We start from the raw sequence: 13,039 nt of genomic DNA on the forward strand, positions 1-13,039 counted from the left end.
ATGGGCCTAGATACTGAGCCCTCCAGCCCTTTCGGAATCCACAGACTCGTGGGAGAGATGAATAGTTCATCTGAAAAGAAAACGAAATCCCAGGGTGGAGTGTAAATGAAAGGGTGGATCTAAAAAGCTGCCTGCCTTGTGTGCTCTAAGCAAAGGTGAGGGAGCCAGGGATTGTGCTGTCACGATGCACAGGTGAGTGGGGCAGGGGTAGTAGGTTCTGACTCCTCTCCCTAAAACCGGAGTCCTATGTCTGCTAGGCAGGGGCTCTACCGCTGAGCTATATTCCTCTCGCCCTCTTTATACTTTTATTTTGAAGTAAGATACCGCAAAGTTGCCCAAGCTGGCCTTAAATTTACTCTGTAACACAGGGAGACTTTGAGCTTGCAATCCTCCTGCCTCGGGCTCAGGAGTCGCTAGAATTACAGGTTTGGTCTCTCTGTCTCTCTGTGCCTCTGTGCCTCTGTCTCTCTGTCTTTGTGTGTGTGTGTCTGTGTGTTAGCTCTTTGTATAGAACTGGGTTTGGGGGATGCGTTCGCGGACCGAGGGTTTTAAGCCGAGGATGATTGCTTGTTTAATTTTTATGCCTCTGCGTTGTCGGCAGCTTTGCTGGAGATGAGGGCAGGAGGAGGAGCTGACAAACTTTGTAGTCTCCCGATTGGCAGACGTTAACGTCCTGCTAACACGTGAAGCCCCCACCCCAGGTCCCTAGCGTGTCTCAGGTCCCGCCCCTGCGGCCAGATGGGAGTGGCTTAGGCTCGACGCCGGCCCCGCCTCTCCCGCGCGGTGGGCGTGACCAAGGCTCTTCGTTGGTCCTGCTCCTGTAGCCAAATGGGCGTGGCCCAGGCCCTGCCCCTGCCGTCCGGAACTCCGGAGCTGCTGCAGGAGGTCCCGGAGGTCTGTGACCATGGCCGCCGCGTTGCTCACCCGGGCCTGTGGCCCTCTCTGTAGAGGTGAGTACGCTCGCGGAGCTCCAGGGCCGGTCATAGGGCGGAGATCCTGGCGGCGGGTCCTCCTATGGCCCTGGGCAGACGAACGGGTAGCACCCCTGCGGCTGCGCGCGGCCTTTGTCCTAGTTCGGTAGCCTCTGGCCAGTGCAAGGCCCAGGCTCTGCAGGAATCCAGGCTCCTGCACGGCTTACTTTCTATGGGACCCTCATCGCCAGCTCCCCGTTACACTCCCCCTATCAACACCCCCTAACCCCATTTCAGCACCAGCTGAAGTTGTTCTGGGTGAGTTGGTCCTCCATTGCGGGGTCCTGGCATTGAACTCCGACCTGTGACCTTGGACATGACGCTCAACCTCTCAGGCATCAAGTGGTCCAAGTGTGAACTGTTTCCATCCTCAGAGCTGTATTAAATCACGGGACGCATCGTGGTTGGCCTCTAACATGTGTTTCCATAATGTTAGCCTTTAGTTATTTTTAATAGTGTTTTGTTTCATCTAGAGCAGCCTTGCCACTATGACCTCCGCTTCCTTTGGCTAATCCAGATCTACATGAACAATTCAGACTGGTGTTAAGTCAGTTAGGACTCCTTTAATCCTTCCACTCCCGGGAGCTGGGTGCTGCTCTTGTTCACATTTTATAGAACTCCAGACCCAGTGAAACTTAAAACTCTTTTAAGGTGTTGTAAATGGAATTCTATTGAGGATTCAAGTGTTTGGTGAGCAGTTAAGCATTCAGTTAACCTGGGCTTTTCTGTAACAGCCCTATTGACTTTGTATCCATAAAGTTGTTGGGTTTTTTTGTTTGTTTTTTGTTTTGTTTGTTTTTTCTTTGAGATGGGGTTGGGGGTGGGGAGGAGTGGTGCTTTTTTTTTTTTTTTTCTTAAAAGTTTATTTTTATTTTATGTGTATGAACGTTTTGCCTGCATAAATGTGCCACATCCCACAGTGGCCAAAAAAGTGTGCTGGATCCCCTGGAATTTTAGTTACAGACAATTGGAAGCTACTCACTAGGTAGTGGGAACTATCCTATAACTCTAGGTCCAGGGGAGCTGACGCCCTCTTCTGGCCTCTGTGGACACCTGCATGCATGTGTACATACATAAACACAGATACACAGACACATAAAGAGAAACGAGTCTTAGGATCTTTCACAATGTCCTTCCCTAACTCAGACCCTTATCTGATAGCTCTCCATGTTCGAGATTGGCGAAGGTTGCATACTGTTTACCAGTCTGTGGAGCTGCCTGAGACACATCAGATGTTGCGCCAGACATGCCGTGACTTTGCTGAGAAGGAGCTGGTCCCAATTGCAGCCCAGCTGGACAAGGAGCATCTCTTCCCCACAGCTCAGGTGAGAGCATCCTCCGTGGCTCACAGTGACCAGTCAGAGGTACCACAGTCTCTGGTAGGAGCCTCAGAACATGGCTCTGAACGTTTGCTTTGTTCAGCATCCTGCCCTGAGCCAAGATTTGCAAACTTAAAGAAGATGTGTTTTTGAATTTAGTGAGTATATATGTGTGCGTGTTTGTCTGTCTAGGTATCATGTGCCTGGACTGCCTGTCAGGGCTAGAAAAGAGCATCATATGTCCTGAAGCTGGAGTTAGAAGCAGTTATGAGTCCCCACATGGGTGCTAGGAATTGAACCCTGGTCCTCTGCAAAATCACCAAGTGCTCTTAACCTCCGAGTCATCTCTCCAGCCCCTATTTTGTTTTCTTGAGACAGGGTCTCAGTATGCAGCCTTGACTGGCCTGGAATTTTTGCTGTATAGATCAGACTGGCCTCAGACACAAAGAACTCTTCTTTGCCAGTGCCTCTTGTGTATTGATAAAGGCATATCCCACCTCACCTGACGTGACGGTCCTCTGAATACCGAGGTTCCTAAACTGTTATCACTATTGCGCATGTGTCTGTGTGACATGTATTAGGACAACGTCTGCTACAGCCTGCATGGGGAGGTCAGGGGACAACTGTAGGAGTGGGTTCTTTCCCTTCTCCTATACATGGATTCCAGGGGTCAGCCTCAGGTTATCAGGCTTGGCAGGTGTGTCACCCACTGGACCAGCTCCTGTAGTTGGGCCCCTTCTCACTTTGGTTTTATTTTTATGTATGTGTGTATGTGAGAGAGAGTGTGTCAAGTGTGTGCAGGTGCCCTGAGAAGCCAGAAGAGGCCATGAGATCCCCCGGAGCCAGAGTTACGGGTGGCTGTGAGCTGCCTCATGTGGGTGATGGGGCTTGAACTCGGGACCTGTGGCAGGGCAGCCCTTAACCACGGAGCCATTGCAGCTCTGTTGTACTTGTAGCTAAGGCAGCCAGAGAATGGAGACCTGCAGCTTCCTGGGTTTGCCGTGGTTTGGAGCCTGAGGGTCTGCTCCCCGACCCTCACAGACTGCGCCTTTCCATCCCCACTGAGGCAGAGGTCCAAGGGGGATCACCAAGGGGAGGAACTTGTCTTGTGGCGGGGACTGGGGAGGCTGGACAATATCATTCCAACATGAAGGTGGCTTCCCTGCTTCAGTGGGACTCCGGGGACAAAACATGTAGCCTGAGCTACATAGAGAGGTTAAATAAAAATAGTCCAAACCCCTACACAATCCCCAAATCAATAAAAGCGAAGGCATCATCATCATCATCATAAAACAACAACAACCCTCGAAGCTGATGTTTGTGCGCTCCAGGAGGGTTTACATGAACGCAACATAACCCATGTTCTCTTCGAAGCAGCATGCCAGAGTTTGTCCTAGTAAGTTTCTGCTTGTCCTAATAAATCAAACCAGACGTGACACTGTGAGACAGAATTCTGAGAAACAACCTTCTAAGCCACCTCTGCAGGACCCAAAGCTTAGAGGTTCCTAAGCTCTCGCTGAGGAATGGTTTTAATTCTCACAGGATCATAATAGCAGGTCTACAGCAGGGCGAGGGGCGGCCGCTCAGGAGCGTGGGCCAGACTCGGGGGGGAAGGCGCCAATGTCTGACTTTTGGCTGTTTCACAACCAAACTGGACTTCAGTCTTCTTACACCTAAACTAACAAAGGGAAGAAAGAAATGAGTTTATAGTACCAGCGTTTACAGCCAGCTTCAGAGTCCTTAACCTTGAGACGGTAATTTTCTCGGTGGTGGCCGCAGTGCCTTGTTTACAGCCCTGGGCCTTGCAGGGCCTGTCACGCTCGGCTCCTCCTCAGTAAAGGAAAAATGTTTTCAAATAGGTTTTTAATAAATTTAAAAAACTATACTTTTATGTGTCTGGTGTTACACAGACATACGTGTCTGAACACTATGTGTACGTCTGGTGCCCAAGGAGCCAAAAGAGGGCATTGGATCTCCCAGGGACTGGGGCTACAGATGGTTGTGAGCTGCCATGTGGGCACTGGGTAGGGAACCTGGGTCCCCTGAACCTTTACTTCAGTCTGTTTGCAGTGCAGGGCGGCCGATGCGTATGATCCCAGCGCTTGGAAGTAGAGGCAGGAGGCTCAGCCATTCTAAATAAGTAAACAGGCAGCCAGAGAGTCGGAGCCCATGAGTTTGGGAACTGGGGTGTGTGAGAGGGTTAGAGTGTGGGGAGGCAAGGGAGAGATGGGATGGGGTGCTCATATATGGAACTAAAACACAGATAAATGAATCTTAGAAAGCGGGGTGGAATGTAACTCACTTGGCATGTCTGATGCCTACCTGTGACTTCGAACACCTCAGAAGCCAAGCGCAGTAAGCACTGTTTACCTAGAATTCCAGCACCCAGGAAGTAGAGGCAGGAGGGGAGGAAGTTTCAAGGTCATAGCAAGTTCCAGGCCAGCCTGGGCTTACTTGGGACCCTGCCTTGAAAGAAAATTGATTTTTGAGAGAGTTTAATACATGAGTGTTTGATACCATTTCCCCTCCGCCTCCTCCCTCTGACCCTCACATTTCCCTGAACAGAGTCACGGTTCTGTTCCCAGCGTACACACGATGGCTCACAACCGTCCGGAACGCTCTAGTCCCAGAGGATTTGATGTCCTCCTCTTGCCTCTGTGGGCACTGCACACACATGGTTCACAGACACACATTCAGGCAAAACACTCAAAGCACAAAATAAAAATAAAGGAAAGGGGCTGGAGAGATGGCTCAGTGGTTAGAGCACTGACTGCTCTTCCAGAGGTCCTGAGTTCAATTCCCAGCAACCACATGGTGGCTCACAACCGTCTGTAATGGGATCTGATGCCCTCTTCTGGTGTGTCTGAACAGTGTACTTATAAATAACATAAATAAACCTTTAAAATAAAAAAAAAAGGAAAAATTTAAGTATATGAAGGGCATACTTTGGGTGCCATTGTCTGGAGCTCCTGTGTGTTCTGTAGCTGCAGGGCATCATGGGACCAGCCTCTCAAGGGACACTGAAGGTTGACTAAAAGTATCTGATGGTAGTGGCATATGCACTCACGCACATAGGGACTGAAGAAAAGTCAGTGGCAGAGGGCTTCTGCTTCTTGCCTCAACTTCCCCAACGGGCACCTTCTACCTGACCCTGCTGCAGCCGAGGGCTGAGAAGCACGCGCTGTGAATGTGGACGCGGCATCTTTGGAGCGGATGGCGCTGCGTGCACGTCTCAGCTGGGGGACCAGGATCGGTGCGAATGGTTCGGGTCTGTGGCCCGAGCGCGCAGGTTCTGCCTCCGGGGCTGGAGCAGCTGGGGCGAGGAGGCTCGAAGCGGCTGTCCCTGATGTGCCCTCTCTCCCTGGTGCCAGGTGAAGAAGATGGGTGAGCTCGGGCTGCTGGCCATGGACGTACCAGAGGAGCTGAGCGGCGCTGGTCTGGATTACCTGGCCTACTCGATCGCCCTGGAGGAGATCAGCCGCGGCTGCGCCTCTACCGGGGTTATCATGAGCGTCAACAACGTGAGTCTTTCTGGGTCACGGGACACAGTTGGGGGAGCTGCATGGCTGTGCGTGGACCCTGGCCATGTGTCTCTGTAGCCAAGCACAGCCAGCCTGGGCTCCTGGACTTGTCTCCTGGTAGTGTCCTGAGTCCTTATTCCCCAGGGAGGGCCTCAAACTGCTCTCTGCTCTCCCGTCAGTCTCTCTACTTGGGTCCCATCCTGAAGTTTGGATCCCCACAGCAGAAGCAACAGTGGGTCACCCCTTTCACCAGTGGTGACAAAATCGGCTGTTTTGCTCTCAGCGAACCAGGTACTGTATGGACCCTCCGTCTCCTTACCTCAGGGATGTCCCCAGAGGGAGAGGCAGGCTTGGGGCCTGTTGCTCTGGGGTCTTGAACCACCGGAGCAGGTCTCAAGGTGGCTTGCTGGGATGGGTGGCAGCTGCCTGGACATACCATGAGGCTGCCCAGCTGGGGTGAAGGTTTTTGGCTTGAAGATGTCCCATGGCTGTTCTGATCCCCGTGTCCTTGTGCACGAGTTTTAAAGGTTTGGTATAAGGTCCCAGCTTTAGAGCCCATGTCGCAGGGAAGTTGTGCTTGGCAGCCAGGGCTCTAAGCTTGAGAGATGGGTCCCCGAGTCTGTGTTTCTGGCAGGCAACGGCAGTGATGCAGGAGCCGCTTCCACCACTGCCCGGGAAGAGGGTGACTCGTGGGTCCTTAACGGCACCAAAGCCTGGATCACCAACTCCTGGGAGGCTTCCGCCACAGTGGTCTTTGCCAGCACAGACAGGTCCCGGCAGAACAAGGTGGGCCAGCAGACCCCTTGGGGTGGTCCTTGCAATTTCTAGGTCAAAACTTTCTTGGACCTGCTGGAGTTGCTGCTGGGGCTGATGTGAAGCCTTTCTTCCCCCCTAAAAGGCAGCCAAGGGCACAGGGGCTGGAGTGGGGGCGGGGCTGGAGTGGGGGCGGGGCTTGAGCTTGGGGCGGGACTTGAACTTGGGGGCGGGGCTTGAGCTTGGGGCGGGACTTGAGCTCGGGTGGCTGCTCTAGCTGAAGCTCTGCAAATTCATTCTAGTTCTTGTGGCCTTTCCAGGGTATCAGCGCCTTCCTGGTTCCCATGCCAACTCCTGGGCTTACTCTGGGCAAGAAGGAAGACAAACTGGGCATCCGGGCCTCATCCACAGCTAACCTCATCTTTGAGGACTGTCGCATCCCCAAGGAGAACCTGCTGGGGGAGCCTGGGATGGGCTTCAAGATAGCTATGGTGAGCCTGGCCACCGGGACAGCACCCTGGGGCCGGGCCCTGGGCCCAGCCTACAGCTACTGACTGGGCGGTCCCCACAGCAAACCCTGGACATGGGCCGCATTGGTATCGCCTCCCAGGCTCTGGGCATTGCCCAGGCCTCCCTGGATTGTGCTGTGAAATACGCTGAGAGCCGCAATGCCTTTGGAGCGCCCCTCACCAAGCTCCAAAACATCCAGGTAGGGGGTTGGAGGATGGGGCTTCTGGAGCCGGGCACAGGGCTAAGGGAAGGAAGCTTTGTTTTTTCACTTGCTAGTCTCACCCCTACCACACCCACCCCTACCACATCTACACATACCACACCCACCCCTACCTCTCCCACACCCACCACCACCACCCTCTCCTCTCCCACACCCACCCCTACCTCTCCCACACCCACCACCACCACCCTCTCCTCTCCCACACCCACCCCTACCTCTCCCACACCCACCACTCCCACCCCATCCCTGACCACTGGAAGGGAGAGCATCGGTTGATGGGTGGGGCTGGATTGTTGCAGTTCAAGCTGGCAGACATGGCCCTGGCCCTGGAGAGCGCCCGCCTGCTGACCTGGCGCGCTGCCATGCTGAAGGACAATAAGAAGCCTTTCACCAAGGTGCCTGTGGGGCGGGGCTCCCGAGGCTCGCTCTGAGGTGGGGGGAGTGGGCCCCACAGGACTGTGAAGTGAGGTCTAGGCCCTCCCATACGATGGGGAAGGCTGTGCGTGCTGCTCACAGAGGGCGTTGAGCCAGGGGGTCCCTCTGAAAGTGAAGGTGTTGACTTTGCCATTCTTTGGGGGTAGGAGTCCGCCATGGCCAAGCTGGCTGCCTCAGAGGCTGCAACCGCCATTAGCCACCAGGTGAGCACGGAGCCCCTGGGCAGTGCCCTTTCCCCAGTGTGGGGGACTTTGCCCTCCTACTGCCCGTTTCCCCCTTAGGCCATCCAGATTTTGGGCGGCATGGGGTACGTGACAGAGATGCCAGCCGAGCGGTACTACCGAGATGCTCGAATCACTGAGATCTACGAAGGTACCAGCGAAATCCAGAGACTGGTGATCGCCGGGCATCTGCTCCGGAGCTACCGGAGCTGAGCCCTTTGTGGGGACTTGCCTACCTGCGGCGGACGGGGGCAGGCTTCGCTTTGAGGCCTGGTCGGACCATAAAGGGACCTGCATGGTTCTGCCCCTCCCTGTAGCCCCCTAGTCAGACTTGGCTAAAGTCTCAGGGAGGGGGAAGGCCAGCTGCTGTGACCTGCGACAATTGTCAGCTCAGCTCAGAGCGGAGCTTGGCTACCTCTTCACCCCCTACCAACAGTGCCTCTTCCTTCCTTCCTGCTGGAGGCAGGGCCAGGGCCATGGACTCTGAGTGACTCTGGCTCTCCCAGCGCCTTTCCCATGAGCCCTCAGAGGCAAGAACACAAGGGACAGGGCAGGGGTCAGGAGGGGGAGGGGATGAGTGCCCAATTGGGTCACAGGGCTCTCACTAGAGGTCAAGTGAGCGCAGGTGGGTATTCTGGGCGCCTGTGGCGAATAAAGCCTCACCTGTGTCCTGACCCGTGTCCGTGTCCGTGTCTTTCTTCAGGCCAAAGCTCTCACCCAGCAGAGAAAGAGAGGGGATGAGAGAGAGAGGGAGGGAGTGTGGTGTCAGGAGGGTGGCATCCTTGCTTGGGAAGGCTGGGTCTGTCACTAGGTGAGTGGAATGAGCAAGTGGGCGGGAAAGGGGGCGGGGATGTGGCGTGTGGCCTGCTGTGCCCTTCCTAGACCTTAAGTGACAGGCACAGTGTGAGGTTCATGCTGGGAGTGTAAGATTGTGATCCGGGGGTGTGGGTGTGGCAGGCACACCTGGGTCTGAGGAAGCTCCCTGCCATCCTCTGGAGGGCAGAGGGAGGCCTCTGCAGCTTGCAAAATGGCTCTCCTTCCCCCTGGTTCCAGGTGAGTGTCTACCGGAGGGTTTTGTTGTCCACTGTGTCTGGGTTCCCCTGTCTGGCTCTTCTGTGGTCTTAAGTGCAAGCCAGGGGTACAGAGAGCAGAGTGTGACGTGGGTCCCTCTTAGCTCGCCCTACATTGTGGCTGCCACGGTGAGCCAGGAACTATGCAGCTATGGGTAAGTGTTCAGAGGGTCCGTGGTCTCTAGCTCTGTAGCTTTGACTCCCAGTCAGAGTGGTTCGGGAGGGACTCGGGTGCGTGGCCCGGAGAGCGCGGGGAACCCAATCGGATTCTGTGCCAGCTTTCACTTTGTGGCATTGGTTCTAAGGGTTGTCACAGCCTTGTGACATGAGCTCTGTGTACCCAGCAGGGAAATGGGTCAGCTGTAGCCAAAGAGCTTCCTTACATGGGTTTCTGCATCTCAGGACTGGTGCCCAACCTCAGGGTGCAGGGCAGCTCAGGAGGCCAAGGAGTGTCCCTTTCCACACTGAAGTGACTTTAAGCCAAGTTCCGGTCCGCACACTGGAGTGTTGCAAAGGGTTTAGTCTGCTGCTCAGCTAGGTGGCAGCTTGGCTTTTGAAAGGACATGTTTGCTCACTTAGGACCCGCCCTCGGATGCATTTGAACCTGAATTGTTTCCAGTGCTTTACACCAAGGTTCTCCAGCAGGTCCACGTCCTAAGAACACTTGCAAGATGGGACAGTTGCCTAATACAAATTTAACCTCTGGGAGTCTGGGACTCCATTCAAATTGGCTGTTTTCTCAGCATTCCATGGTCCTGTTGGCTGGGGACCAGGCACCAGGTTTGGCTCAAAGTCACATTGGACCGAACACCAGCCCGCAGCTTACTTTGTGGTGGAGATGGTTTTGAAGAGCCCAGGCTGGTGCCCTCAACCCGATCAGTCCGAGGGTCTCAGCGTGACTCAACTCAGCTGTGCTGTGTAGCTCGGTGATTCAAGCTCCTGGTCTTCCAAGTGTGTCTCGTTTCATTGATTACGTTCACCCCTCCAAAGACCAGCTGCTGCCGTTCTGGATCAACAATGTCAGTCCTGTGTTTTAAAACTAGTTTGGCTGAGGGGGTGGGGTCAGGGACCACGGGCTACTCTTTCAGAGCACACACGGGGCAGGCTCAGAACTTCTGGTAACTCCAGCTGCAGGGGATCCATCCCAACACTCACGTCACACACAAAAACAACTATTTCTTACAAGTGTGGTAAATTGTACTATTTTAACCATCTCAGTCCTGGTAGAGCTGGGGGACCAGCTTTTCCAAGACAGAAGCTCCATGCTTGTTAACCGCCGATATCCACCGTAATTACATTGTGCCCTCGGATCATCTGTAATGTTTAAGTCTGCTAAACACGCCTTCCTTCCCCACCCCACCCTCCCTTTGAATCGGGGGGTGTCACTATGTAGTCTGGCCGGGCCTGGAACTCAGAGATCCGGCTGCCCCTGCCTCCCAAGAGCTGGAATTAAAGACGCGTGCCTGCCTCAGTTTCTTCTGTGTTCCAATGGCCATTCCTCCTGTGACTGGTTTTCTGCCCTGCTCCTGGCTGTGACTTTATACCTGAGCTGCTCACTGTCTGTCCTTGGCCCACCCTGCCACCCATCTCCTGCGGTTTGGTAACGCTCCTGACTTTCTCTTCTGCATTTGTCACTTGGGTCAACTCTGTTGCTGTCTTCGGGTTCACTAATCTTTTCTTCAGCCATGTTCACTGTGTTAATCTCATCCAACATGTTTACAACTTATTTAGACTGTGTGTATACATGTGTGCATATGTGTGTATGTATGTGTATGCATGTGTTTGAATGTGTGTATATATGTGCGTTTGTATATATTTCATGTATATATATATGTATACATATATGTATACATGTGCTTGTATGTTTACCAGTGTGTTTGTATATATTTGTATATGTATGTGAATGTGTGTGTGCATGTATGTCGGTGTAAGGAGGTATGTATATGTGTGCATGTGTGTATATATGTATATGAACATATGTTTGTACATGTGTGTGCATATGTGTGCATATGTCTGCCCACTGAGCTGTCTGCCTAAAGTTTTTTACCCCTTCTCCATGCTCAAGGCTCCCTTTGCTTTTTCTTTCTCTCTCTCTCTCTCTCTCTCTCTTTTTTTTTTTTTTTTGGTTTTTGGGTTTTTTTTGGGGGGGGGAGTTTCTCTGTGTAGCCCTGGTTATCCTGGAACTTGCCTTGTAGACCAGATTGGCCTTGAACTCACAGAGATCCACCTGCCTCTGCCTCCCAGTGCTGGGATTAAAGGTGCTCCTTGGCTTGCTTTCTTTATCTTCCTTTTCTTTTTTTCAAAGATTTGTTTATTTATGTGAGTACACTGTCACTGTCTTTAGACACGCCAGAAGAGGGCATCAGATCTCATCACAGATGGTTGTGAGCCACCATGTGGTTGCTGGGATTTGAACTGGAAGAGCAGTCAGTGCTCTAACCACTGACCATCTCTCCGGCCCATCTCCTTTGCTTTCTTAAAATACGAAAGAAACATAATTGTCTGTTGAACCCAGCGCTTGGCTGTTTCTGTCCCCTGGATTATCTCTGAGTCTGTCCCTATGGGAATTTTTTTTTCTACTGTTCAGTAAGTTGATCTTTTTCAATTGGATAACAGGCACTGTGAATTTTACACTGTAGGCCATGTCTTAGTTTCTCTCTCTCTCTCTCTTGCATTTTGAGAAGGAGTCTCTCTACGCATGCCCTTGGCTGTCCTGGAACTCTCTGTAGACCAGGCTGGCCTCAAACTCAGAGATCCACCTGCCTCTGCCTGGTGAGTGCTGGGATTAAAGGTGTGCACTGATATAGCTCTCAAATCTTAATAATCTACAATTTTAAGTATGTGTGCATGCATTTGTGTGCATTTGCATGTGTGTGCATTTGCATGTGTAAGCATTTGCATGTGTATGCATGCATTTGTGTGTGTGCATTTGCATGTGTGTGCATTTGTGTGTGTGCATTTGCATGCGTGTGCATGCATTTGTGTGTGTGTGGCACAGTATGGAGATCAGGACAGCGAGGCATTAGTTCTCTCTTGAAATCGGGTCACCAGGTTTGGCAAAAGTGACCTTTAGCCACCAAAGCACTTGCTGGCTCCCCCATATTTGAGATAAAGGGATTGAATCCATGACTTTACCCAGACTGGGCAGGTGCTCTACCTCCGAGCTGTAGACCAGTCCGATGGTCACTGATGTTCAGTTCCTGCCATCCTCCTGCATGGGGTGCTATTTCATTCCTCCTTTTTATTTCTTTATATTTTGAGACAGGGTTTCTCTGTGTGACCTGTCTGTCCTGGAACTCACTCTGTAGACCAGGTCGTCCTGGAACTCAGAGATCCACCGGCCTCTGCCTCCCGAGTGCTGGGATGAAGGTGTGGGCCACCAGTGTCCTGCTTCAGTTTAAGTCTTTAGGTCTGACACAACGCCCCAAGTAGGGATACCACCTTTTCCTGCCCATGGGGTGTCTAGGCTGATGTCACGCCCTGCTGGAGTGACCGGTGCTGTAGTGGTCATGGCTGTGCCTCAGGCTTGTGCTCAGGAGTGGTGCAGAACGCTCATAGCCAGCGCCGAGCCCCACACCCAGGCTTCTCTTGACTTTGTGTGGGTGTATGTGTGTAGGCTCTGTCAACTCAGGTGACATTCCTGGGATGTCCATGTCGTCTCTAAGCTGCTCAGCCAGCCTGGTCTTGAATGTGTTAACTTTTTCTCACAGGACTGGTGACTGACCTTGTCTAGCTAGTGTTTTCTTGGTGTGAGCCACTGACGGGGTGAGGTGAGAATTCAATGTAGGTTGTATCTGAAGTCCCCCAGTGGGTGAGGACATGTGTCTTTCCATGTAACTATTGATTTATTTGTACATCTGCCTTTAAAGGTGTGCTTTGGTTATGTGTAAATATCTGTACATGCACCTGCATGCAGTACCCAAGGAGACCAGAAGTGGGCGCCTGAGTCCCCAGGAGCTGGAGTTATAGGTAGTTGCGAGCCTCCAGTGTGGTGTGCTGGGATCAGCAAAAATTCTTCA

At 52.7% G+C, this 13,039-nt stretch overlaps 1 protein-coding gene across 2 annotated transcripts; it reads left to right on the forward strand.

Moving 5' to 3' along the window:
• The first annotated feature begins 821 nt into the window (after positions 1-821).
• On the forward strand, positions 822-8,569 carry ACADS (acyl-CoA dehydrogenase short chain). 2 transcript variants are annotated; one of them, XM_080940677.1, is made up of 10 exons: positions 822-950; positions 2,133-2,296; positions 5,662-5,811; positions 5,991-6,102; positions 6,446-6,597; positions 6,885-7,055; positions 7,136-7,273; positions 7,594-7,689; positions 7,876-7,932; positions 8,011-8,568. In XM_080940677.1, the coding sequence occupies exons 1-10, from the start codon at positions 905-907 to the stop codon at positions 8,161-8,163; spliced, it is 1,239 nt and encodes a 412-aa protein (XP_080796803.1). In that variant the 5' UTR covers positions 822-904; the 3' UTR covers positions 8,164-8,568. The 2 variants fall into 2 exon arrangements, with proteins under 2 accessions (XP_080796803.1, XP_080796802.1); XM_080940676.1 differs by having other exon boundaries at positions 865-950; positions 2,118-2,296; positions 8,011-8,569.
• The last annotated feature ends 4,470 nt before the right edge of the window (positions 8,570-13,039 follow it).

This window comes from Micromys minutus (assembly GCF_963924665.1).
Source record: "Micromys minutus genome assembly, chromosome: 29".
NCBI classification, from domain to species: domain Eukaryota; kingdom Metazoa; phylum Chordata; class Mammalia; order Rodentia; family Muridae; genus Micromys; species Micromys minutus.